This window comes from Dipodomys ordii, unplaced genomic scaffold (assembly GCF_000151885.1).
Source record: "Dipodomys ordii isolate 6190 unplaced genomic scaffold, Dord_2.0 Scaffold150, whole genome shotgun sequence".
NCBI lineage: Eukaryota > Metazoa > Chordata > Mammalia > Rodentia > Heteromyidae > Dipodomys > Dipodomys ordii.
The window spans coordinates 4,346,455-4,374,412 of record NW_012267366.1 but is presented as its reverse complement, the minus strand read 5'-3'; the positions used below and the strand labels follow the sequence as shown (position 1 = coordinate 4,374,412).

The 27,958-nt window shown below is 38.6% G+C and overlaps 1 protein-coding gene across 1 annotated transcript; it reads left to right on the top strand.

Annotated features, from left to right (window-relative positions):
• Positions 1–17: 17 nt before the first annotated feature.
• On the top strand, positions 18–27,958 carry Tmem27 (transmembrane protein 27). The gene is made up of 6 exons (XM_013032169.1): positions 18–327; positions 630–688; positions 2,820–2,905; positions 15,119–15,232; positions 18,713–18,907; positions 27,324–27,958. Exons 1-6 carry the CDS (start codon positions 270–272, stop codon positions 27,478–27,480), a joined length of 669 nt encoding a protein of 222 aa, XP_012887623.1. The 5' UTR covers positions 18–269; the 3' UTR covers positions 27,481–27,958.

Here is a 27,958-nt window from a genome sequence, read left to right as displayed (position 1 = left end):
TCAGCAAGGGAAACATTCTTTTCAGGTAGCGTTTGTTAAAAAACAACTAATCTGTTTTCCAAACACATTTTTGTAAAGAATGGACTGGAGATGGTCCGCTTATATGGAAGCCCTAACCTGAGTGATGGATGTTAATTATTAAACATTTTAGATGGTAGCTGGCTGATTTCTCTGATATTCTAATCCGGGTCACAGAATGGCTAAGGCAGCTTTAAGTGGAAGGTGGAATTTTTTCCCTGCGTTTGTCTCCTGTTTTCAACTCTGAAAGAATGTTGTGGCTTCTCTTTTTCTTGGTGAATGCTATTCAGGCTGAACTCTGTCAACCGGGTATGTTACCTTGAAACTTAAAACTTGATTTTTCTAAATGATTGATGAGACACTGACTGAACAAACTTTATACTTTCCTAAATCTGCAGGCAGGTTGTGCCTTGAAAATTGAACCCATGACTCATAAGTTTTAGAGAAATATTGAAATCATCTAATGATTTTCATCAAACTTGCAGAAGTATTTGGGGGCAATTTAATGAACTTTCTCCATTCTGTTGATTTGAGTTGCAATAAATAGAATTTTTCAAACTGTGTTTTGATAGATTTTGTTACTGGCTGCTTCCTTTATTTCTTTCTGGCAGATGCAGAAAATGCCTTTAAAGTGAGACTTAGTATCCGAACAGCTCTTGGAGATAAAGCAGTAAGTGGCACCTACGTTTTCACTTTAATTTTTCTTTGCTAACCACACTGTATTGAATGTAATAATGGGCTGCTCTGTACAGTAATCTTAATATTGAGTTGGAAGGCATATACTAGAGGGAATTTAAAACAAATGGGTGATAATACATGTAAAAATAGAAGTGTGAACATTTCCGTTAAGAGTTTTGGCTAGGAAGGGATGGAAAGAAGTTGAGTATTTATTTATTTATTTAATATTTATCTTTTTTTGTGTGTCAGTCCTCAGGGCCTGGGCACTGTCTCTGAGTTGTTTTGTTCAAGGCTAGCCCTCTACCACTTGAGCCACAGTTCCACTTCCAGCTTTTTGGGTTTTTTTTTTGTTGTTGTTTATTTTTTAGGTATTTTATTGGAGATACGAGTCTGAGGGATTTTTGTACTTGGGCTGGCTTTGAACCACATTTCTCAGATCTCAGCCTCCTGAGTAACTAGGATTACAGGTGTGAGCCAACAGTGCCTGGCATATTTTTGCTGTTGTTTGAATAGGAAAAATTTGAGCGCAGTTAAAAGTGAGTGGACAAACCAGGTGCAGGTGGCTCACGTCTGCAATCCTAGCTATTCAGGACGCTGAGATCTAAGGACTGTGGTTTGAAGCCAGCCCAGGCAGAAAAGTACATGAGACTTATCTCCAATAAACGACTCAGAAAAAGCCAGAAATGACACTGTGGCTGAAGTGGTAGAGCGCTAATCCTGAGCACAAAGAGGCCGAGGGACAGTGCCCAGACACTGTGTTCAAGCCCTAGGACTGGGGGAGTGGACAATCTTCAGGTAGATTTGAATATACAAAATAGAGAGGAGAAACAGATATTGTTTAGATTCTGAGAAGGACAGAGGAGATGTTTCCTAATAGAGGTAGAAAGATTAACCATTGGCAGGAAAGAAACAAACACCTCTAGCAGGTAAACAGATGAGTGTCTATGGAGGAAGTTTGATATCTTGGTATCAGGAGGACAGGGAGATTTAAATTTATGACTTGAACTGTATCCATAACTGAAGAAACAAGAAAATATAGTGATAGTGAGGTGTGAGGGAAAGCATGGTGATTTAGATGCCTGTGGGAAGTTTGAAATAGTCATATGACTCATGAGACAGAGATGATGGAGAAACCAAAGGGATTCACAGGCGGTTTTGAAGTAAGTCATTATAAATTCAGAATTAAATTAACAAGCCCTGTGGTGTGACTTCTCTAGTTATGCTTTACTAACTTGTCTAAAGTGTGGGATAAAAAGCAAGGTGAGCAGGGGCATTTAGTGTCTTGGCACACGTAGTATTGAAATGAGGGAATATAGAACCATGGAATATGAACTGCTAGGTAAATATATGCAACTAGACTTAGAAATGGCCACTTCCCCTTATGTTTTCACATTGTCTTCCCTCTGTATGAGTCTGCATTCAGAATTCCTCTTCTAATAATATTAGTCTTATTGGACAAGAGCCTAATAACTACATTTTAAATTCGATTATTTCTTCAAAGATTCTATCTTTGAATATGGTTACAATTTGAGGAATTTCAGTTTTTAACTTCAACATGATTTTGTGTGGGGAGGAGGATCTAATTCAGCCTATAATATAGTCATACCTTAATATTTTCCAGCTATGAAAATTAAGAAATAATTTTTTTATATGTTAAAGGAAAGGAATCTGGGAGGGAGAGCTAGTTTATGAGGGAACAGAAAAAAGAAAGGGATAGAAGGGAACGTATATGGTCATGATGCCCAATTTGGTGACTGGCTAATTCCACTGAAGCTTCTAAGGAAAGTAATACAATAAGAAATACCCCAAATTTGGTATGAAAGTGGTTCAGTTAAAATGTTCAAGAAACCCTACACTGGACCTTAAGGGATGTGAATTATCATGTTCTCCAGTTTTCAGTGTTTGAGAAAGATGTGGGTTAATAACAAATAGTAAGAGGGACAAGGAGAAAGAGGAGAAGAAAAGAGGGAGGAGAGAGAAATGGAAAGAGGATGGCTGGGAGGGAGGGAGGGAATGAGAATGAAGGAGAGGGAGAACGATCTAATAAACCACCTAATGGATTGTTTGTTTGTTTTTTTTAAAAAAAACCATGCCTTTACATTCTCTATTTCCTTCTCTTCCAGTATGTATGGGATACAAACGAAGAATATCTCTTCAAAGCAATGGTGGCTTTCTCCATGAGAAAAGTTCCCAAAAGAGAAAAAACAGAGTAAGTAAAAAAAAAAATCCAACTACTTGCAATATTACTTGAGACTGTTCACTATTTCAGACCTTAAACTTAAAATAATTTCTTAACCAAAATTTTAAGAAATTAAAAAAAATAATTTGTAATTTAGCTGCCCTTACAGATTATATCATGTTCCAACAATGTTCTTTGTTCAACATGTAATATAGAGATAACTTACCAATAAGATTGTAGCTGAGATTTCTATAGTCTATTATATAAATATAATATTTCTTGCAGAGAGATAGATACTAAAGAATCCTACATTCATTTAGGAAAAAAATACCTGAATATATATAGGTTATTCTTTTTACATTAGCATCTATCATAGTACCATGCTAATTTTTCTAAAAGCAATCATTACCTCTAATAGTTTTACATTTTGTTCTAGTCTTCTGGAGGGATATTCTCTGTTTGTGGTGCTTCTTTCCCTTTCTGTTTGTGGTGAGGGCAATACTGCTGGTGTCCTTTCACTTCTACCTGATGCCTCTCCTTAAGAAGGAAATGGCGTGTCTGATTGTTATGCTGGAAGGAAAATCTTGGTTTGGGTCCCTTTCTCTTTGGGAATTAGCTTGCCCTCCCCACTCTACCAGGCATTCTTAGTGCTATTCTCTAGTTCAGTATTGAACTAGAACACATGTTCTGATGGGCACGCATACCTTTCAGGCAATACTTTATTATTTCCATAGAAGGAGCATTTAGATCAGTAGGTGCCGTATCATTTGTTGCTCTAGTACATCATGCTACCTGCCTCAGATCAACTCACCATGAGACAGGATGGATAAACATTTCATTTCAGGATATATTGAAGTTAGAAAGAAAAACTTTATGTTCATTAATGTCATATTCTCCAACTTAGCCTTCTATTTTGATCTTCTATCTGTCTTATTCTTTAGTCTGAGTACTGTAATGACTCAGTGAAGAAGATAATAGTAATCAGCTTCTCTCAACCTTACAATATCTGATGCATGGGCTGTGATTATGAAGTATAAAGAGTAGATGTTAAAGAAGCAGAATAAACATGATATATGTATTTGCATATACATTCACGTCTATTTTAGTATTTTAAAGTAAAATAGTCACATGATTCAAAAGATCAAGAGGAATCTTTCAAAGGTGACTGGATGGAATTGCTGCCTGTTGGGCTGAGAACTAAGTCTTTTTTTTTTTGTCGGTTATGGGGCTTGAACTCTGGGCCTGGGTGCTGCCCCTTAGCTCTTCAGCTCAAGGCTAGTACTCTACCACTTGAGCTACAGTGCCACTTCCTGGGCTGAGAACTAAGCACAGGACAAGCTGGGTAGTAGAGCAAGGTTGGAGCTGTACTGCTGGAGGCAGAGCCTAGGGAGCATGGAAGATGATACAGGCTAGAGGTACCTGGAGGGGTCTCCAAAGGTTCCACAGGAACACTCTGAATGCAAAGCATCTGGGTGGCAGATGAAAGTGGAAAAGCAAGTGGGAACCACAGAAGACTCTGGCCAAAGCAAGGCTGGGCCTTTCTTATCTGTCTGAACCCCAACTCCTTCTCCCGCCTATAAATGGGGGAGAATGAACATGGGGGAGGGTAGGCATACAGGACAGAGGGCAAAGGACTGCCACTCAGTATCCATTTGGGCAGAACAGATGCATGTTGGAGGGAGGAGGGCAGTGTATTTGACTGGCCTGGATGATGTAGTGGCCGGAAGTGACAGGCAGGTTCCACCACATGTTCCAGATGCCATCAGGATTACGGTAAGGCAGAGAGAGCTGTCAGGGCAGCCAAAGGCAATGGTGTGGGTGAACATAACCATCTTTGTTCATTCTAAGCTACACAGTCAGCTCTGCAGAATTAACTATTATTGAAAGCATGCTGTTTTCTAGGCACTTAATTAAAATGATGGATAAACTAGGTCCACACATTCCTGGTCCTACTCTCATGAACTTGGCTATAGTGGACATAAAAAAAGGGGTATAATGTGACTAGAACAAGGGAATTCTTTCAAAGATTATTTTGCAAACTGTAAGAAATTATTTTTATTGATGTTTGCTGAGGTCCTTTTATGAAGCAAAGTGAAAAATATATGAAAAATTAATCTATGCTCTGGTGTCATTATAGTGAGTTACTAGTGATTTTATTGGGAGTTTGGTTGAAGATGGTGTCTAGATATGTTTCACTATTTAAAACATATTTTTGGCAGGTTGCTAAAAACAGTGGCACAGAAATCTCAAAATATTGTAAGCAGTTTCTAAGTTATGATCTAAGTTCAAAGTTTATTATTCCCCAGGAAAACTGGAAATATTACATACTTAAGTTACTCCAATTTTGGCTTTTAGGTAATTTACCATTTTGAGCAAGACAGGTAAAAGGATATCTCAAATATGGTTTTCTCTTTCTAAGCTAGAAAGGGTAGAACATGTAATAGATTTTTGTCTCTGTTTAATTATTCAAAGAGAAGTCTTGTGATTTAAAAAGGAACAATGTGTGCTCTTGTATCCATAGTAAGGTAAGGGGATTAATGGTCTTGTGCTTGTAAAACAGCAGCCCAGCTTCCAGTATTTAGTCCTGATCTTAGAAACAAGAGCCAGATTCTTATGACCCTTTGGATGCCATTGGCATCCATTGATGAGAAATGGCAGTGGAGCCAATTCTTAGAGAATTAGCATTAGACTAGGGCTTCCTATACAGGAGTAGGAAGGAATATTTATACTTCTTAGTAGTGATTTGCTCTAAGCAATCACTTGAATATGTTTTGTAAAAATAATCAGATCTATCTATACTAAACATATTGGAAATGTAGAATTTTAATTGTGCTAATAGCATTGCAGTTTATCACATCAAAATATGTTTTGTGCAAATCTTGGGGAAAATTATTTGGAAGGTCAGGGATAAGTCACACTAGTTGTACATAGTCTATAATTAGAAGGAAGTCAATTGGTGTGCTTTGATTCCTTAATGTCCTAGGGCCCAAGAGAATTCTTGTAGGTGGATGAACAGTGTGGTATGTTCCTGATGATCAGCCAGTGATAAAATAAAAAAGAATGCTCTTTGGTCAGATACCATGAAGTTCTTGACAAAGACTTTGAATAAGCCATATGACATCTGAAGCCCTTTGTTCTCCCCACGTCTTGGGCCTGTACTCAAATAGGGCACAAAGATATGTCTGAATTCTGGCATCTTGTAAATTCTGGGCTTTTACTTTGCTTTTTAATGTCCATGGTGATGGAAACAGAGGAAAGTATTGGGGGCCACAAATGTGTTGAAGGAATTTTCTGTGTTCGTCCACTGTGTATAGCACCCTCCAAGTGCATGCATTTATTTATTTACTTGTTTATCATCTGCTTTTAGACACTTAGAAGCAAATTCCACGGGAAAAGACTGCTTTGTTCATGGTTGTATTCTCTGAATCTTTAATAGAGAGTCTATGAAATTCACATTTGAACAATCTATAAAGAGGCTTGAGATGGAAAGAACACACAAACCAAGTATCTAGATGACCTTATACATGGATTTTGGCCTTCTCTATTATGATAGAAATGCTGGGTGCTGGTGGCTCATGCCTGTGATCCTAGTTATTCAGGAGGCAGACATCTGTGAATCAAAGTTCAAAGAGCCTGAGCAGAAAAGTCTGGGAGACTTTATCTCTATTCAGCCTGTAAAGAAAACAACTGAAGGCATGGTTCAAGTGGTAGAATACTAGACATGAATGGAAAAAAGCTAAGTGAGAGCTTGAGGTCCTGAGTTCAATCCCTGGTACCAGCACACACATACCTATAAGAAATGCTATTTTTCATTCATTTTATATAATGCATATAATATTCCACATCCTATCTTTTTTCATTCATTTTATATAATGCATATAATATTCCACATCCTATCTTTTTTCAGCTGGTGGTTTATTTTAAGATTTATCTTTTTATTGAAAATATGTAGTTGTAGTTCAGTGATTTCCACTTAGGGATGATTTTTTTCCCCTCTGGTGGTACTAGAGTTTGAACTTAGGATCTCATGCTTACTAGGCAGGTACTCTACCAGTTGAGCTACTCTGCTAGCAACTTTTTGTGTTATTTTTGAGATAGAGTCTTTATACTCATACTGACCTAGACTGAAATCTTCCTATTTGTGCTTCCCTTTATTGCTAGGATAACAGGCATATGCTCTTGTACCCCACCATGTGCTCCTCCTTTAGCTTGGGATGACAGGCATTTGTTACTACTATAGCCACTGGTTGGGACAGAGTCTCTTGAATTTTATTTTAAAAAGCCCACACTGGTCTTGAACTGTGATCACCTAGTTTCTGCTTCCCAAGTAGCTAGGATTACATGCTTGAGCCAGTCCAAGTGATTATTTTATCCTGTGGGAGATATTTGTATGTCTGGAGACATTTTTTTTGCCAGTCCTGGGGCTTGAACTCAAGGCCTGGGCACTGTCCCTGAGCTTCTTTTGCTCAAGTCTAGCAGTCTACCACTTGAGCCAGAGCACCACTTCCAGCTTTTTCTGTTTATGTGGTAATGAGGAATCAATTCCTGGGATTCGTACATGCTAGGCAAGCACTCTACCACTAAGCCATATTCCCCAAAATGGAGACGTGTTTAATTGTTATAACTGGAGACTCTACTAACAGTATCTGGTGAATACAGGCCATGTTTGCTGCTAAATATCCTACAATACACAAGCCAGGACCATTGTGCATTGTTATATGCACAAGCTAGGACTGCTGTGCATTGTTCTATCTTCCACAACATAAAATTATCTGGCCTGATTATGCTAAGCCTAAGAAACTTGGGTGATTTTTTTGTCTAATCTGTGGAGTAGTATTTTCTTATTACTATGCATTTGATTTACTTTATACATTTTTATATTAGTGGACATTTAAGTTGTTCTTTTTCTCTGTTGTGATGTAAAGGGCTGCAAGGAACATCTTTGTCAGCCTGTGTGTGTGTGTGTGTGTGTGTGTGTGTGTGTGTGTGTGTGTGTGTGTGTGTGTGTGTGTGTGTGTGTGTGTGTGTGTGTTTCTGGCTCTCTAGAAAATATGTCCAAATACTTCTCTGGAGTGACTGTGCCTATTGATTCCCATAATACTTCCTAGATCCCAATTCTGTCATCTTACCAGCATTTGATATTATTTAGGTTTTAATTTTGTTGCCAATTTGAAACTTTAAAATTACTCCCTTTAAACATTTTCACATTTCCTAATTAGTAAGACCAGATAATAGGAATTATTTCCAAAACAAAGCCTCTTACAAAAGCATTAAAAACCAAAGCAGAAGTCCATATTTTCCAAGAAGCCAGACAAACATATTTAAAATGATGAACACTTTTCTTCCATCTCACCTTTAACACAGTCCTTACTTCTAGCAGTGAAGTTGGGTCACCAGCAATCTCATAGAGCTCATAGTCTACTCAGGATGCTGCTTTGTATTTGACAAATACTTGTAGCACACCCTCCATTGGCCAAGAGAGCAAACATGACTTCTAAGGAGAGTACTGAGTCACAAACATGTAGGACTTTCTGGAGAGATGACCAGGTTTCTTTAGTGTTACCAGTGGAAGAAAAGCCAGAACTCCCTAGAAGATAAAGAGAGGCTCTGGGGTTGGGAAGGTGGCTCAGTGGTACAGTGCTTACCTTGCATGTATGAGACCCTGGGTTCAATTCCTCAGCACCACATAAGCAAAAAGAAAAAAGCTGGAAGTGGCACTGTGGCTCAAGTGGTGGTAAAGCACTAGCCTTGAGCTGAAGAGCTGAGGAACAGTGCCCAGGCCCAGAGTTCAGGCCCCACGACCAACAAAAAGAGGGAGAGAGGGAGAGAGAGAGGGAGAGGGAGAGGAAGAGAGAGAGAGTGAGAGAGAGGGGGGGGGCTTTTGAGTGGGGGCCTACAGAGAGAGCTGTATCATTCTTTCCCTCAAGGCAGGGGTGGGAATAGATTGCAGAGCTTACAGCCCTAGTAAAACCAACTAAGCATCTATATACAACTTTATTTTGTTCATATCTATACCTTTGTTATGTATTATAATCATACATAACAAAAAGACCTAGCTTGACTGTTTCTTGCCAGTAGAGGTCAGTGCTGCTTAGTGGTTCTCTCCCAGTGTGAATTTTGACCTCCTGATTCAGTGATTACTTGGCAATACCTGGAGCCACTGCTGATGGTCACAACTTTGAGTATGCTCCTAGCACACATTGATCAGAGGTCAGGTAAGTTGCTAACACCTTCTACTTCCTAGGGCAGTCTCCAACTACAAAGAATGATCTGTCCCTCATACCAAGAGTGCCAGGTGGAAAAGTCATAGAGTTTTGTTTCCCCATTGCTGGGAATGGAATTCAGGATTTGCCCTAGGTAGAGAAGTACTCTTTCAGTGAGCTATACCCAATTCCTTTAGAATTTTCAAACAAGATCTGATTCTTCAACTCAGGCTCTCTCTCCTTTAACTCTTTTATCCTCCTGCCTCAGCCTCCTGAATGCTGGGATTACAGATATGAAGGGCAACATTGAGCTATGGTGTATAGTCTCTAATAGAAAGAATATTAGTGCTATGTGCCTGGTATCCCAGCTATGTAGGAGACTGATATGGGATCATAGTTTCAGGCCCACCTAGGCAGAAAAGTTCAAAAGACTCCATTTCAACAGAAAGAAGTAAGGTATGGTTGGTACCTGCCTGTCACCCAACCTATAACAGGAAGCCTACAATAAGTGGGTCAAATCCCAGGTATATACTGGGCAGTGAGATTCTATCTCAAAAAAAGGAAGTACAAAAAAGTTCTAGAAGTTCAGTAAATAAATGTAAACCCCTGAGTTCAAACACCAGTACTGAAAAAAAAAATAAAAAGGCACTTTTTAAAATTCAGTGTCATGGTCCAAGTATACAATATTTAACTATGATAGCCTGATGTCTATTGTTTAAAATGTCTGAGTAGACTCTCATTGTTTCAAAACCCAGTCCTCAGTGTTCCCTAGAGGTTTATATGCTTCAGGCCATTCTCATTTCAATGGGACTGCATCAGGACCATTTAAGGGTGGTTTCTTAATGGATTCTACAGAGAGTGATTATATCTCCAAATTAATTTTATTTTTATTAGATTTCTTTTTTGGACATGGAGTTTGAACTCAGGGCCTGGATGCTGTCCCTAAGCTTTTTCGCTCAAGGCTAGCAACTCTAACATTCTGAGCCACAGCATCACTTCTGGTTTTCTGGTGGTTACTTGGAGATAAAAGTCTCATGGTCTTTCCTTCCTGGGCTGGTTTGAACTGCTGTCCTCAGATCTCAGTCTCCAGAGTAGCTAGAATTACAGGTGTAAGCCACTGGTGCCCAGCCTCTCTATTTATTTATTTTTTGCCAGTCCTGGGGCTTGAACTCAGGGCCTGGGAACATCCCTGAGCTTCATTTGCTTAAGGCTAGCACTCTACCACTTCAGGCACAGGACCACACCTGGCTTTTTCTGTTTATGTGTTACTGAGAAATCAAACCAAGGGCTTCATGCATGCTAGGCAAGCACTCCACCACTAAGCCACATTCTTCCAGGCCTCTATTTATTTTTTAAATATGGAACTCTATGTTCTGTTTTGTTCTAAATAAGAAATGTTATGAGAGGACAAATAGGTAGTCAGATTCAGAAATGATGGGAAGACAAAGATATGCAAGTCACTTAAGTAGGGAGGTTCTTCAAAAAAAAAACCTCACTCCTGTAATGCCAGCTACTCAGAAGGCTGAGATCTAAGGATCACAGTTCAAAGCCAGCACAGGAGGAAAGTCTGTGAGACTCTTATCTCCAATTAATTACTAAAAAGATGGAAATGGAGCTGTAGCTCAAAGTGGAAGATTACTAGCCTTAAGCACAAAACCTTAGGGACAGTACCCAGGCCCTGAGTTCAAATCATAGGACTGGAACCGAAAAACACAACAACATAATAAAGAACCCTGATACAGATCTTCCCTATAAGCCAGCCATATAACTCTTGGGCATCTACCCAAAATATCACAGCCCAGGCTACCATAAAGACACTACCATAAAGCCATCTATGTTCACTGCCACACTATTCACAATAACCAAGTTATGGAAACACACCAAATGCCCTACAATGGATGAGTGGATCAAAAAAATACATGGTAACTATGCACAATGGAATTTTACATAGCCATTAGGATGCCTAATATTAAGTCATTTGCAGGGAAATGTATGGACCTAGAACAAATCATGTTAAGTGAGGCAAGCCAAGCTCAGAGAGACAAATGGTATATGTTTTCTCTCATGGAGAAGCTAGACCTAAAATACACCAAGACTCTACGTATTCACACACTGTGAGCCCCAAGGAGTATTCTCTCAGGGGAGGAACTCAAGTAATGCCTCTGTGCCTATGATCATATAAAATACTATTTATCGAAATGGAATGGAACCGTATTTTTGGTCTTGTTTGATTATCTGTCTGTATGTGGGTGGGGGGGTAATGATAGGCATAGAATTGGAGGGGCAAGGGGTAAACAAATACATCAGTGGTACTCACCAGACATTGTTGAAAATGAAGTACACGGCTTGTGGGTGGAGACGGGAGGGAAACCTGGGAAAGAGTGAAGGAAGGAGTGACAAAAAGAAATGTACTCATTACTTGACTTATGAAACAGTAACCCTTCTGTACATCACCTTTATAACAATAAAAATTAAGATTAAAACTATATGTACATGTGAAATCACCCGAGTATATAGCAGAGAACATAACAACAACAACAAAAAAGACTAGGCAATTTCTAGAAGAACAAACTTCTTGTCTTTATTATACAGAACAGAACCAAATATTTAACTACACAAACAGCTCTTTGCGGGGAGCCCACCTATCTAAGTCTGGGTTGGCAGGGGAGAGGCCTGGCAAGTCTCTTAAGTGTGGGCTCAGCAGGGTAAGGAGGGGTGATCTGGGAGTGGCAGACTTATCAACTGAAGGGATGGGAAGTCTCTGACTTCTGTGGGGGTAGAGCAGGGGTAAGTGGGGTGCAAAGGCTGTGGCTTCAGGAGGCAGGGCCCTGCCTCTGAGGAGCCAAGGGACCAGCAGGGTGGATATGCTCCGGGGCAAACGGTCCCAATGGGCTGCTGGGACGGTCAGGAGGCTTGGTGGCTGGCAGACAGCATAGCATCTCCTCCCAATTCTCCAGTGGAGGCTCTGACACCTCATGCTGGGCTGGTGTATGCCCCCGTAGCAGTTTTCCAAGCAGGCTGGGCAGGCTGAGGGAAGGCTGCATCAGATGAGGAGCAGAGGAGACAGGGTGTGGCAAAGACGCACTTCTGTCTCTTCATCTTGATGGAGCCGATGCTTTGGTTCAGTGGCCCCAGCCTGAGGTGGAGAGGTCGGGCCACAGATTTACTGGTGTCACGAATGAAGGCACGTGGTTGAGATGCAGAACTCTGGAGGAGCAGAACCTTAGACCAGACAGGACTGCACAACTTGCTTTGGCCCTGTTCCATTGGGCCTCTCTGACCCAGCCCTCTGGTCTCTCCTTGTGCGGAGGGCTGCTGGGGTGTCACCCTAGACTTCCAGGAATGCAGACAGGGCCTCTTCCCAAGCTCCGAATCCCGTGAAGAAACTGGAGGGGACCAAATCCTGTGCTTCAGGTAATGGTTGTATTCGCCACCAGGATAGTCGGGCCTCACTGGGAGCCACAGAGACAGCTTGCGAGGAAAGCGGCTTGGAGCAGGCGTGGCGAGCATCCTTGGGCCTCTGTTGTGCTGAGGGCTAGGCAGCACAATCTGCTTGCTCACTTTGGGCTCCGTATACTGGGGGGCAATCATGGACCTTGCAAAGTGTTTCTTCTGGATGAAGTGCTGCAAGGTGGCCCTCCGTATAGTCTTCTCCAAGTAAACGTTCATGGAGCCGTTCATGATCGCGTTGTGGCGTTTGCACTTGTTCCGCTCAGAGCGGCGCTTCCTGAAGGGCTGCACTGTGGCCTTGCGTGTAGCCGGGCGGTGGCTGGTGAGCTCATGGCGGCGGGTAAGGCCACGCCTCACCGAGCGGAGCTTCTGGCCAAAAGGCCGCATGTCGGTCTTGCCTGTAGCCCTGTAGTAGCTGGTGAGTTCTCCGCGGCGGGCACGACTGGGCCTCACAGAGTTGGGCTTTGGGGCTGAGGGCCACAGCAAGGCCTTGTACATGCTCAGGTAGCGGATCAGGTACTTGCCCAGGTAGGTGGCCTGGAAGGCAGCCCAGAAAGTTCTGAGAAAGCCATTTCTAGGCTTCCGAGAGTAAGTCTTGCAGGCCCAGAGCTGCACAGCATCCTTTTGTGGGCTCGGGTATTTGCTTACATAGCTGCCCATGACTGCGCTGAGCCAGGGAGTCCGGAGACTAGAGTGCAGATCTCGTTCCGACGCCGGTGGACTGTGGAGCAGAAAAGCGACCAGCAACCTATAAGCAATCGTTAGTCAGCGAGTGGGGCATGCGCACTGGCTTGAAGGACCAAAAAAACCCCCACAAAAACCTAAGGGGCGCATGTCACGGGGTGGGGCTAGGCATGCGCACAGGGTTGGGAAGTCCTGTGCATGTGTCACATGACATCTTGGGGGCGGCCAGACTTGCATACTGGGCATGCGCACCGGGCTAGGAAGACATACTGCGTAGGGCATGTAACAAGGCTGAGGGCAAAGGAAGTGGGGGGGGAGGTGTAGTGCAGGCAGATAGGCACACTGAGCATGTGCAACGAGTTAAACAAAGAGCTTGGGGCACGTGACGTGTGGGGGTGGGTTTCTAAGCATCACACTGGGAAAATCAAGTTAGGAAGACAAAATATGTGTGGTACCTGAGAGGGGTACTGTCTGGGCATGCGTTCCTGCTTTGGAAGACAAAGTGAGTGGGGCAGGCGACAAGAGACTGTCAAGGCATATACTCTGGGCATGCACACAAGGCTAGGCCTCCCTACTCCCACCACTTTGTGCAGTCACAGCCAGGGTATCTCATCCTAATCCTTTTTATCCTCATCACAAAGGCAGTTCCCGCTTCTTCCTTTATCATTGCTGACTCCATACTCTTAGCTTCTGGCTGTTGGGTCTGGCACTTGCCTCTGCTTTTGTATCACATGCTGAAAGGGAGAAAAAAAATGAGGAGCCATTGACAAAGGGTGCTTCTTCATGATTGTAAAGATGAGCTTAATATACTTACAAAGAACAAATTGCTACTCTTTTCAGTTAATGTGATTGATGTGTTTCATTCTTGTGAGATGGATGTTAATGCCATTTAAAAAAATAATTTAAACCCGGGCGCTGGTGGCTCACCCCTGTAATCCTAGCTATTCAGAAGGCTGAGATCTGAGGATCACGGTTCAAAGCCAGCCCGGTCAGGGAAGTCCATGAGACTCTTATCTCCAGTAAACCACTAGAAAACCAGAAGTAGCCCTGTAGCTCAAGTGGTAGAGCGCTCGCCTTGATCTGAAGAGCTGAGGTATAGCGCCCAAGCCCAGAGTTCAAGCCCCATGATGACGGAAAAAAAATAATTTAGCTGTTTAAAAATGATAAGCCAACTAGGATTTATGTTTAGCACTGGCATTTTTGTTTTTCATAGTCCCTCATAATTTCCAGCATTCGTTGGATCATGCTTTTCTTGACAACTGATGTCATTTCTGCCTTTGTAACTGATCTATGTAGAATAGAATGAGTCACATTTCCAATTTGTAGTTAACACATATAAATACAAAATACATTGCTCAAGGGTTCCTGAATTGATTATAGCTCTTCAATTTGGAGATCTGTTCAAGGCAATGTAGAAGAACTTGATCTTGAGAACTTTTTCCTCAAAAATGCATATAGAAGACATAGCTGTCTTGTGATATTCCCAAAACTGTGGTGGGAGAGACAGAGCAAGTACTGCATCGAGAGGCTATGCATTCTGTTTCTTAACCAGCATAGAACACTAGTACACTTGTGAGGACCCATCACAGGTTTCTGTTGTTCAGAGACAGACCAAATATTGAGGAAGTAGTAAGAGTGTCAACCACTAGCTGATGGAGATTTCTACTGCTCTCCACTGCTTATTCCATTTTTACCCCTCAGCAGATCCCTTATTTAAGGAATGATCTTCAAGTATGTGATTTTGAAACAATGAGAACCTCCAACTAATTTTATCTTAACTAAAAAATGGTAGAAATGACTTTTTACATGTAAAGGCTTCATAAGATGATAATTACAACAGAGAGAACAGTTTAATGTCATTTGCAGTGACAATTCTAAATGTATATTTTCTTTCCATCTCCTGCAGAATTTCCCATGTCCTTCTTTGCAATGTAACCCAGAGAGTGTCATTCTGGTTTGTGGTTACAGATCCTTCAAAAAACCATACTCTTCCTGCAGTTGAAGTCCAATCTGCCATAAGGTAATCACCTCTAAACATGCGTTCTGCTGGTCAGTTAATTTGCTGATGAACTCAACTCTTTTCATAAATAGGGAGAGTCCCTACTCTTTCCCCCCACATCATTTATTGATTAAAATGTCAAAAATTCTAGCCAGTTAATTTCATTTTTATTAGCTTACATTAGGTGTATAGAGGGAGATTTTATTGTTACATTTCCACATGTTTGCAATGTATTCCAATCAATCTCTCCTACCTAGTTAGTTTCTGTTAGAGAACTGGCAATATTGGGATACATTTTCTTGTCAAAAAGGATGAGGGACTGGATTTACTACTAACATTTAGTAGGCAAAAGTTAGGATTGTTGCTAAGTATCCTACTATGCACAGGACAGCAGTTCAGACAAAAAATTGTTTGGTCCCAGATGTCAAACTATGCTGTCATTGGTAAACTCTGGTTTACATATGAGTTAAGAATATTTACTATTATCCTCTTTTGACAAGAAGATTGAATGGACTTTTTGGCTTTCCCATTGTGAACTATGTGAATACAGAAAAGTTAACTACTCTCTTTTTGCCTTCATCTCATCATCTGTAACATATGAATTATTATTGTATGCCTATCTCAGAGCTACTGAAAGTAATTTTCAAGTTAGTAAATGTTAGAAGTTTTGAGAATTAAAACTCCTTGGGTTTTATCTTAAAACCAAAAAAAAAAACTTTGTTTCTTGAGTCTCTAAAGATTTGTCTTTTCCAGTCAATGAGGTGTTTACCTTAAAATGATACTTTTAAAACTATGGTAAAAATAATAATTTATCCTTATTAAAATGAATAATAATAAAAGTAGAAACATGTTTGGAGGATGGGGGGATGAGTAGAGGAGGGAATGGTGAGCAAATGCAGTCATTATATTCAATGTACATTATTAAAAATTGAACTGTGTAACTTGAAGATAAGGATGGGAGGGGTATGGGGGAGAACAATAGAATGAGAGCTTATATTAGAAATGAATAGAGTTCATTGGGACTGGAGGAAAATAAATAAAAAATACAAAGAAGGAAAAATAGAAAAAGGATGTATTATCCAGAAGGTGGGTAATAGGAATTTCATAGCTAAAGAATCTGTGTGGTTGGATTAAATAATATGAATTCCACCTATTATTTGCATAATACAAATGCATTTAGACCACTTAATATTAACACCAGTATTGTTTTTCTTTTTTGTTAGTGTGCATTAATAGTACAAAGAAATTTCATTGTGATAATTCCATAAATGCATATAGTGTACTATATAAATTTTTATCCCACATTGTATTTTCTTAATTCCCCAACCTCTAAACAGTATTTGTGGGTTTTATCATGCTATCTCCACATACATATATGTAATGTATTTTTTTTTTTGGGTCTGGTCGTGGGGCCTGAACTCTGGACCTGGGCGCTGTCCCTCAGCTCTTCAGCTCAAGGCCAGCTCTCTACCACTTGAGCCACAGCGCCACTTCCTGCTTTTTCTTTTTGTTTATGTGGTGCTGAGGAATCGAACCCAGGGCCTCAGGCATGCAAGGCAAGCACTCTACCACTGAGCCACCTTCCCAGCCCATATGTAATGTATTTTGATCCTCTTCACCCTCAATGTCCTGTTCCTTCTTCTCCCTCCTATTGGCTATCCAGACAAGTACCCCTTTTATGTTTATGTCCAGTTACCATGATGATGATGATGATGATGATGATGATGATGATGGTCATCATCATCATCATCGTTGTTGTCATTTTAGGTCAACACTCCACAAATGAGTGAAATGTCAAAATTTGACTTTTAGAGTTTGGCTTATGTTGTACAACATGTTCTCGAGTTACATCCATTTTTCTGCAAGCAACATAGTTTCTTTATAATGAAAATATAAATGAATAATACACCATTAATACCAGTAACTTTCTGTGTATGTATGTGCTAGTCCCAGGGCAGGAACTCAGGGCCTGGGCACCGTCCCTGAGCTTTTTTGCTCAAGGCTAGCACTCTACAGCTTGAGCTAGACCTCCATTTACAACAGGTTGCTTTTTTTTTGTGATTAGAGATGAGTCTCAGAGTCTTTGCTGCCTGGGCTGGCTTTGAACTGTGATCCTCAGATCTCTACATTTTGAGTAGCTAGGATTACAAGTGTGAGCCACTACCCCTGATGAACAACAATAACTTATTTTGATGTCTGTGCTGGGGCTTGAAATCAGATGCTGTTCCTGGAGTTTTTTGCTCAAAACTTGAGCTGCAGCTCCACGTCTGGCTTTTTATTTTTGTAGTTAATTGGAGATAAGAGTCACCAAGTCAATACTCTGTGGTGCAATTATATTTTCTTGGCTATATTGAACAATGAAACATTATTAACATTGCTTTTTCTTATTTGTTTTTTCATTTTATAAGTGCAACTCCTAGGAAATTTTCACTCACACAAGGCTCATAATATATTCCTACTTTTCAGAGCTGCTCTAATGGTAGATGAATCATTGTGTGAATTCAGTAAAGGCCATAAAATATCTAGTTATATCATGTAATTTACCTTTTTTTCATTAAATAAATCTTTGCTACCAATCCATTCCTAACTGCCACCACCACTTACAATGCAGATTTTCCCCAGGAAAAGTAATACGTTTACATTATATTTTTTTCCAGACCTTTGAGCTCCCAGGCCTTCATTGATTTTAGTCCTAGGAAACCATTCACAGTTCCCTGAACAAGTAATACTTTACCATGACTTCATTCTTATACTAAGTACTTATAGTTAAAGAATTCCTACTTGTCTTTCAAAATACAGTTAAAAATATTTTCCACAGGAAAGCAACCCTGACTTCTAAGTTTTTCACCTTCTCCCGTGTTCCCACTGTGCCCATATTTGCACTGAATATTTTGTGCTCCACCAGGGTTGTGAATTTACTAATCTGCTACTCTTCTAGACTGTACACTCCTGAGAATTCTTATTTGACTGCACCTAGCACTTTATCTGATACTTGATTAGTTGTTGGCAAATGTTCGTTGAGTTAATGCAGAAAAAAGTCAACTTGTTGGATTTTTTGCCACTCTTGAATCATATTTTCTTTTCTGTTTCCACTTTTCTTTGCCCACTTTTTAGGTATATTTTATTTTGTGGGACTATTTATTAGTATTTCTAAACTGCCTTAAATGGAGTTCTGCCCTGCTAATGTAGATTCCACCTCTCAGGAATGAAACCTATGGAAAGAGCTCAAAGTTCAGGACTTTGGCTTACTTCTAGGATATTTTCATCAATGGAGAACAGCAGAGCATAGATGGGCATCCTCTGGCAGCCAGCATTGTGACTTGCTAAAAAAAACCGCAGCATCCTTGCTCTCAGCCAGCTTTCTAGTCAACTCGAAGTCTTCTGCTAGGAGGATGCTTTTTATAAGGATATTTATAATTATGGAAGGACAGATATGTACTTTGTTTCAGATGTTTCTTTCTGTCTTATTTCATTTGTTTTTAATTATCCTTATATTTTTAGAATGAATAGGAACCGGATCAACAATGCATTCTTTTTGGATGACCATACTTTAGAATTTTTAAAAATTCCTTCCACTCTGGCACCACCTACAGACCCACCTGTGCCCATCTGGATTATTGTATTTGGTGTGGTATTTTGCATTGTCATAGTAGCTACTACACTACTGGTTTTATCAGGGATTCGGCAACGTAGAAGGTAAGATATTTAGGGGCATGATTTAAGGAGCATTTGCTTATTTTTGCATGACTTGGGAAAAGGAAAGAATTTTCCTCTAAGGAAGGAGATGCCTTAAACTTGAAAATTTGGTCATTTTAAACTATCTCTTATGATTGTTTATGTTTCTTTTTTGTTTCAGAGTCCAGTAGTCATTATTTATTGCGTTATGAATGTTTCATATGCAGATTTGATTTTCATTATCCATGTTGTCATTTTGTAAGGTGTATATACAAAACTAAGCATACTTTTTCGATAGGCCAAGTTCACCCTTGGTGGCAATACTATCCAAATGACAGTAGTTTCACAGAAGCACAAGCAATGACTCAGGGAAACTCAGTCTGGAAGAATATGGTTTGTGGTACTAGAGTCAAGTTGGATAATTTATCATTAAATGTATGTACAAAGACAGATAACTTCTCTAGAACAACAGTGAGGTGTACTAGAAATGATTAACTTGATAGGATAAAAGAATTCATACAGTAGGATGTTTAGAGTGGTACCTGGCACTCAGTGAATGTCCAATAAGTGTTACCTGTAACTAGTATTTTATAATCTTGCCATTTGCTGGTCTTTCACCTAGTTTCTGATGGGATAAGCTCTCTCTTTCTGAACAGATTCTGCAGTAATATAATAGTTGGGTGTGTAGCATCATAATCTGTTACCTGGGAGAAGTGAGACTGTTGTTACAACACTGTCTTTACAAACTCATCTCATGTGCAGACTAGGAAAACAGATGGACAAATCTCTTGTGTAAACCTGGAACATATCAATAATTAGCAAATATAGTCAGGACAATTATGATAATCTCCTAGAGATGTGTTATAGTATTTGTTCTAAGTTTAAGTTTGATACAATTGATGGTTAGTTTCTCTTGGGCGAAATATTGCTTGAAAGATGAGGAGTGCAGTTTAAAGTGAGGATGAAACCCTAACTATGGAAAAGACTGGTGTTGTCTTTTTTTTTTTTTTGGGTCCGGTTGTGGGGCCTGAACTCTGGGCTTGGGTGCTGTCCCTCAGCTCTTCAGCTCAAGGCTAGCACTCTACCACTGGAGCCACAGCGCCACTTCCGGCTTTTTTTTCTTTTTGCTTATGTGGTGCTGGGGAATCGAACCCAGGGCCTCAGGCATGCAAGGCAAGAGCTCTACCACTGAGCCACCTTCCCAGCTCCAAGACTGGTGTTGTCTTTACTGCCTTCAGTCTTGAGGAAGACAACTAAATAAATGTTTAACACCTCAATACATATATTAGGTAATAATGAGAACATAGTTTGCAAATTACAAATCTTAAACTTAGTAGCCCCGGAGAGACCACAGGATCATTTAAGTTCCTATTTTTTTCTATGGAGAAGAGTTCCAGAGTCATCTCTGAAGTTGTTAGAAGCAAAACATTAACAATTCTGTAAGTTTTGTCAAGAGCCACTCAGTGGAAAGTTTAGACTGGAGTTCAAACTATGTAAACTCAAGTTCCAGCTTTACTATTTACTTAATTTTTATGGGTCTCAATTTTCTCATCAGCAGTAGGGAGATAATTCTCAGAGAGCTTTTGTGAGGATTGTGACATAGATATACATGAAGTACCAAAGTCTGTGTTGTTAAATAAGCAGCAGTTATTATTAAAAATCAACTTACCCATTGTGATTAAAGGGAGCTGTGAAAGGACCTTTTTCCTATACAAATATTGCCAACATATTTCAGAATAGTCTTCCATTCACTGACTCATTATTAGTTAGTTTATTAGTTAGTAAACACCTATTTTATTAAAATATAATCGACAAATAATATATTTTACAGTGTACAGGTGATGTTTATATATATGTGTTATGAAATAAAGCTAATTTACATATCCATGACCTCACATACTTTTTTGTGGTGAGAACAATTAAGATCTGTCTTAGCAACTTGGAAATATACAATACACTATTATTAACTATAGTCACCATGCTGGACAGTAGGTTTCTTAAATTTACTCATCCTGTGTAACTGAAACTTTTTACCTTTTGATCATACCTTCTAGTCTTCCTGTCATTACTCACTACTCACCAGCCTCTGCACCTAGGAGTGTGACTTTTAGATTCTGTGTGTGAGATCATGTGGTCGTTTGCTTTTTGCATCTTTGTTTATCATAACATCTTCCAGGTTCATACATGTTGCAAGTGACACAGTGTTCTTCCTTTTTTAAAAAAAGTGAAAATTTCATTAGAAATTCATAAATTTTTCATTTATAATTTGTTATAGGTATCAATAAATCTTGGTCACCTAAATAACTAAACAAGAATGAAATTTTGATATCGTACAGTCAGTCAATTCAGTCCATCCTTTCTTTTTCTTGCTCTCTCTCTCTCTCTCTCTCTCTCTCTTTTCTTTTCATTTTTGGTGCAGGGTCTGGGGCATGAACTCAGGGCTTGGGCTCTGTCCTGGAGCTGTTTTACTCAAGGCTAGCACTCTACCACTTGAGCCCCACTTCTAGCTTTTTTTGGTAGTTAATTGGAGATAAGAATTCTATGCACTTTCCTTCCTGGGCTGGCTTTGAACTGTGATCCTCAGATCCCATCCTCCTGAGTAGCTAGGATTACAGGTATGAGCCACTGGTGCCTGGCCCTGTCAGTGTTTTAAAAGAGACTTTTTTTTTTATCAGTGTACATTAGCTGTAAAGGGGGAGTTTCATTGTGGCATTTCCATGTATACATACAATATATCTCATCAACATTATCCCCTCTCTAGCACTCTTGCTTATTCTCTCTCTTTCTTAAGACAATTTCAATAGGTTTCATTGTTCTGTTTCATCTTCTTTATTTCCCCTTCTGCCTTCAGCTGATATATACCTTCCCAACAAAGGCTGTTTTTTTTCTCCTGCCATTTTTTCTTTTTCTTTTTTTAGTGTACTGACATGGTTTTCTTTCTAAAAGACTGAGTATGTATTTATATACTCTATTCTCTCTTTTTATCAAATTGATGGACTATTAGTTGATTTCATACTTTGGCTATTGTAAATAACACTGAAATGAGTGATCTCTTCAGCAAGCATACTGATTTCAATTTCTGATACATTCTCAGAAGTGGGACTGCTGAATCATATGATAATCTTTTGAGGAACTTCTGTACTGTTTTTCATAATGGATATACTAATCTACATATCACCAACAATGGGCAAGTGTTCCCTTTTCTCCACATCCTGGCTCTCTTTCCTCTTTTTTGATAATAGTTATTCTAACATGTGTGAGGTTGATATTTCACTGACATTTTGATTTGCATTTTCTGATTTACCTTAACTTTTTCATGCATTTGTTGGTCATGTGTATGTCTTCTTTTAAATATTGTTTATTCATATTATTTACCTATTTTTCATTGGGTTACATGCTTTCCTGCTGTATGATTTGCAAATATGTTCTTCTACTCTATGTGGTGTTCTTTTACCTGATTAACTTCTTTTTCGAATATAAACTTTCTAGTTTAATAATACCATATATCTATTTTTGCTTTTATTACGTGTACTTTTAAGGTCATATTGAAAAACCTATTGCCCAAGCCAATGTCATGGAGCTTGCCATGTTTTCTTCTAGTAATTGTAGCTTTTTGAATTGGTCTTTGTATTTGATATGAGATTATGACAGTATTTCATTTTTCTGCATTTGAATGTCCAGTTTTCCCAACACTGTTCATTGAATACACTATTCTTTTTCCACTATGTGTTCTCAGTATCTTTGTTGAATAAATTTGTGGATTTATTTTTTTCTTGTTACTCAGTTCCATTAGTCCATGTGTCTGTTTTGATATCACTAATATGCTGAGTAAAAATGTGTCTTAATTGCAAATTATCTTATTCACTTTACTGACCACTATAATAGTGATAAAGTTGGTAACCAGCTCTCTAAAAATTTTCTCTGATATTTAGTATTTTTCAGTTTCCTATCAAGTATGAAAAATTCTGAATGCTTGACAGCTTTTGAAAGTCTATACTAGTTAACACATCACGACAATGATCATATTTTTGTGAAGTAATTTGAGGTCTCAGGTAATATCTAATTCAGAATAGCAGTTTGTGGAATAGCAGTTTGTATTAGTTGAAGGAAAAGACTTGGAAAATGATTTTTTTTTCATTTTAGTCTTGGGCAACAGTGAGGAAGCTGGACAGGTAGGAAAGCAACCATGATCACCTGCATATACTTCAAAATGATGTGTATGCTAGGTCTTTGTCTAGCCCTTGTCCAGAAGTAGGCATATTAGTTATCATCTCCGCTTTATGGTAATAATGATACTGATGATAGTGATGGTTATTGTGATAATGAGGTGATAAAGTTCATGATGTAATGAAGGTTTTAATAGAGCATTTGATCGAGACCCCTTATTTTGGCTTCAAGCACTGGAATTTATTCAACTGAATGACCTTAAGCAGGTCACATATGAAAATTGATAGTATTTTTTCTTAGATGGTTATAATGACATGAAGACAAGAGTTAGAGTATATATGCACATTCATTATATACCAGAAAATGCTTTATCAATATAAGTTAGTAGCATTATGTTACAATTATAAAGTGATTATTTTATAGAACTTGGTATTTCATGGTATATGACAGCACAGGACACAGCACACTTTCACATTTACATGTACATCATTTAAGAATCTAGTATATAAATAAAGTATCATAAACTTAGACTTTTTTTAGGTCTAAGGTCACCACTGGGTCTTAGGAAGGAACCTCACCAGTTATCTAAATCCAACCCCACAGAAGTCAAAGCACAGAGAGGTAAAAATATTTTATTTCTTTATTGATTATTCATTCTGTGATAGGAGATGTAGTATATATCATGGAAGAGATAAAGACAGATGATATGACTAGTACTTGCTTACAAGTAGATTATAATCTTCTAGTTGGTAACAAAGCCGGGTCAAGGACTTAGGACATAGAACCCTGGGTAATGTTCATAGCTGAGCAATCAGTAGTAAATTTGCATGGTTGGTTTCTAGATACATTTCTTTTCCTCTAAAAGCGATAGTAAATGGAAGTGCATTTGTATTTCTAATAACTCTTGCTTTTCAAACAAGTATACAAGGGCTCAGTCAATACATTCATACATTCAAACTTCACATTCTTATGAAAATTAAATAAATTGTATTAGAAATGCCCACAAACCCATTTTCATTGTCACACTATTCACAATAGCCAAGATATGGAAACAGCCTAGATGCCCCACAATAGATGATTGGATCAAAAAATGTGGTGCATATACACAATGGAGTTTTACATAGCCATTAGAAAAAATAAAATAATGTCATTTCAGGGAAATGGATGGACCAAGAACAAATCATGTTGAGATAAACCAAGCTCAGAGAGACAAATGGTGCATGTTCTCTGTGATATGCAGAAATTACATCTAAATGCACTGGGATATGATGGATTATACAGGATTCTAGATACTCATAGTGAGACCAAGAGTATTCTCTTAGGAGAGAAATAAGGGGCAATGCCTAAGTGCCTCTTCATATTTATGTAAAATAATACACGTACTGAAATGAACTCCAAGATATAGAAACAAGAGACTTCTTTTTTTCCTTCCTTCCTTCCTTCCTTCCTTCCTTTCTTTCTTTCTTTCTTTCTTTCTTTCTTTCTTTCTTTCTTTCTTTCTTTCCTCTCTCTCTTTCTTTCTCTTTATCTGTCTTTCTTTTTTAGTTTTGATGAGTCTGTCTTCTTTATCTTATGTATGGTGTATTCAAGAGTACATCTTCAGAGGGATTGGGGGGAGGTTGCAGAACTTGAGAAAAAAGGGTGAAAAGTGCAGCAGTGGAGTTCACACTGATGAAAGTGAACTATACAACTCTTAGGTGGAGACAGGAGAGAGCGACTAGGAGAAGGTAAAGGAAAGGAAGACACTGTAGGAAAGGAAATATACTCATTACCTGACTCATATAATTGTAATCCCTCTGTACATCACCTCTATAATAACAATAAAGTAAATTAATTTGAAAAGACAAATTTAAAAAATCATAGCTAGTTATTTTCCTTTGTTGTGTTTAGAATATATATACCCAATAGGAACCAGTGTTAAGTGTGTTTAGATCGTGCCTGGGAAAACTGAAATAGAATTCTACGTCAGTTTCTTTCACCAATCTTGGTTTATTCTGAAAGATAGTTTGTTATACATACTTGAAACTTTCTTCATCTGAAAAGGAGGAAAACAATAAAATCTGCATAATATTGCAGTGAGAATATATGAGATAATGTATACCAAACCCCTACAGTGAGTTTTTGCATGAAATAAATACTAATTATTTTCATTCTCATTGCTATTAACATGACAGATGTAAAATAACTTACATTCCATACTATGGTTAGAAAATTATTCCTTATTTAAAAATTGTATTTGTCTTTTATTGCTTGGCTGTTTTGGGGCTCTTTGGCTCTATTTTGTTCGAAGAGAGATAGAAATACTATATCTGCTTTTAGGCATAAGGTGCTAACTACTCATATTATTCTATATTTATGACAACACAGGAGGAGTTTAGGCACAGTTTTTTCATTCCCTGTCTGAGCCACTCAGCATTGCAGAAGTGATAGAAGTTATTAACATTCAATGTGACTTTTCAAGAAAAATAACACATGTGTTTAGCAGAACATCAGATCAGAATGATCCAGAAAGACAGTTAAGGTTTTATTATTCTTAGTAAGAGCAACACAGAGACAGTGAATCAGTTTACTGCTGCACACACTGTAGAATGTGACAAAGTGCTATATTACTGTTAGATAACCTTTGAGCTTCTTATCATGTCTACCAGCTAGCAAGTTACTGACATTGTAGTTTATGAGGTCCAATAATGCCAAGATGCTGAACAAGTGGATCTAAGGTCACTATACACACACACACACACACACACACACACACAGACACACACACACACATACACACACACACACGGCTGATTTACCACTGGTTCAGCCCAGTTTGATAAGTTCCTATAGTGATTTCTCTCGGATTCTTTTTGGCTGGAAAATTATTCTAATGAAGAAGACCTTCTCTTCATCTGATCATATGTTCCTTCTTTCCCATTCATTGAGATGTCTGATGGATTATTTTTCCTTTGTGGCTGGGGAGGGAGAGATAAAATTCCTTACATTGATTTGCACATATCTAGCTTTCTGTCATTTTTCTACACCACAAAATTTTCTAACACCATAAAATCATCTTTTACTAAAGAAAGTGGCAAATAAACAGATAATCCATAATTTCTAAGAATACTATTACATTGCTACTGACTTCATAGTACTCCAGTCAATATATTTTCATGCTTCTATACACAAAATTCAGCGTAAGAATTGAGAGCTTAATATCTATTCATTGTTATGGAAAATCATTATTCAAGACCAATAAAGAACAATTTTAGAGGAGTTTAAGCTAGACTTTTTAATGGTAATTTATAAGTTTATATTTTCCTTTTTTTTTAATAGTACTTAATTTTGACCTTCCATGCTGGTACCTATTGATGTTTACTATCTTTCTCTCTCCCACCCCACCCCCGCATCCCGCCACCATGCTTCATCTATTGCTGGTCCTGGGGCTTGAACTCAGGGCCTAGGCAATTCCCTGGGATTTTGAACTCAAGGCTAGCTCTCTACCACTTAAACCACAGCTCTCTGCTTCTGCCATTTTGCTGGTTAATTGGAGATAAGATTTTCATGGACTTTCCTGCCCACACTGGCTTGGAACTGAGATCCTCAGAACTCAGTTATGTGAATTTGCTTTTTGATATTTCAATTGATTTTCACTTGACACTTGTGTGCTATTAATTTGTCTAATCCTATAAAAGGAATTTATTACTGTTTAAACTTTGATGTTAGTGAGGTTCTCCTAGAACTAATTTCCTTTTTTGTCAGTCATGGGCCTAGGCACTGTCCCTGAGCTTTTGTGTTCAAGACTAGCACTTTACAATTTTCAGGGTTTTTTGGTAGCTAATTGGAGATAAGAGTCTCACGGACTTTCCTGCCCAGGCTGGCTTCAAACAGTGATTTTCAGATCTCAGCCTCCTGAGTAGCTAGGATTACAGGCATGAGCCACCAGCACCTGGCTCCTAAGGCTAATTTTAAAAAATTCATCAAAGTACCATATATTTTCCTCAATTCCTTCAAGTGATTTTTTTCATATGTTATATATGCATGTGTATACTCGTATATGCATTCACATATATATATGCATACATGTGATCACTTAGCCTAAGCAATATGTGTATATCATTGATAGTATCTTTTCACCTCATCAGCTGTTTATAGTCCTTAAAATGTATTTGAAAATGTGCAACATCATTGATTACTCTTGTGGTTCTGTTCTCCATGTTTGTGCAAACGACCATACTCAGCTATATTGCCTTCTTCTAGATCCCAATCACTCTTTATATGTTTTTAGGAAGAACAAAGGACCATCTGAAGTGGATGATACAGAAGATAAGTGTGAAAACACAATCACAATTGAAAATGGCATCCCTTGCGATCCTCTGGACACAAAGGGAGGGCACATTAATGATGTCTTCTTGACAGAGGACGAGCGGCTCACCCCTCTCTGAGAATAACACTTGTTTCTATGCCACTACTGAACACCCTAAGATAGTTTCTTTCATAAGAAATTTTAATGTGCTTGAGAGTAATAAGATAATTATACCTGCAAACTGCTCTGAATCATAAGATGCCAACTAAAATATTTTTGAAAATGCAGTAAGTATAGCTATGTGGTGTTTTTATTGATTTAATCATTTATAAGACTAAGGAAATTGTATTCCAGGGTTGAATAGCCACAACATGGCCTAGCAGTAATTGGAAATGAATTCTTTTTGAATAATGCATATATCACCTTGTATATGACCAAGTAATGAAAAATAAAAATGGAATTGATAAAAATGACAATGTTGATTCACAGGGTGAAATTTTATCTTGCTATCATATTTAGAGCTACATGCATATTTTCTGAGTATCAGCCTTTAATAAGGCAGGTCTGTTTGTTAACTATTTGCCAATTTAATAAAGCACTAATCACCTCTTTTTGAA

Excerpts from the sequence above, each read along its gene's own strand:
- Tmem27 (XM_013032169.1), top strand. The coding sequence starts at position 270 with ATGTTGTGGCTTCTCTTTTTCTTGGTGAATGCTATTCAGGCTGAACTC. Across the intron at positions 328-629 it reads GGCTGAACTCTGTCAACCGG|ATGCAGAAAATGCCTTTAAA; the intron begins GTATGTTACCTT and ends TCTTTCTGGCAG. Across the intron at positions 689-2,819 it reads CAGCTCTTGGAGATAAAGCA|TATGTATGGGATACAAACGA; the intron begins GTAAGTGGCACC and ends CTTCTCTTCCAG.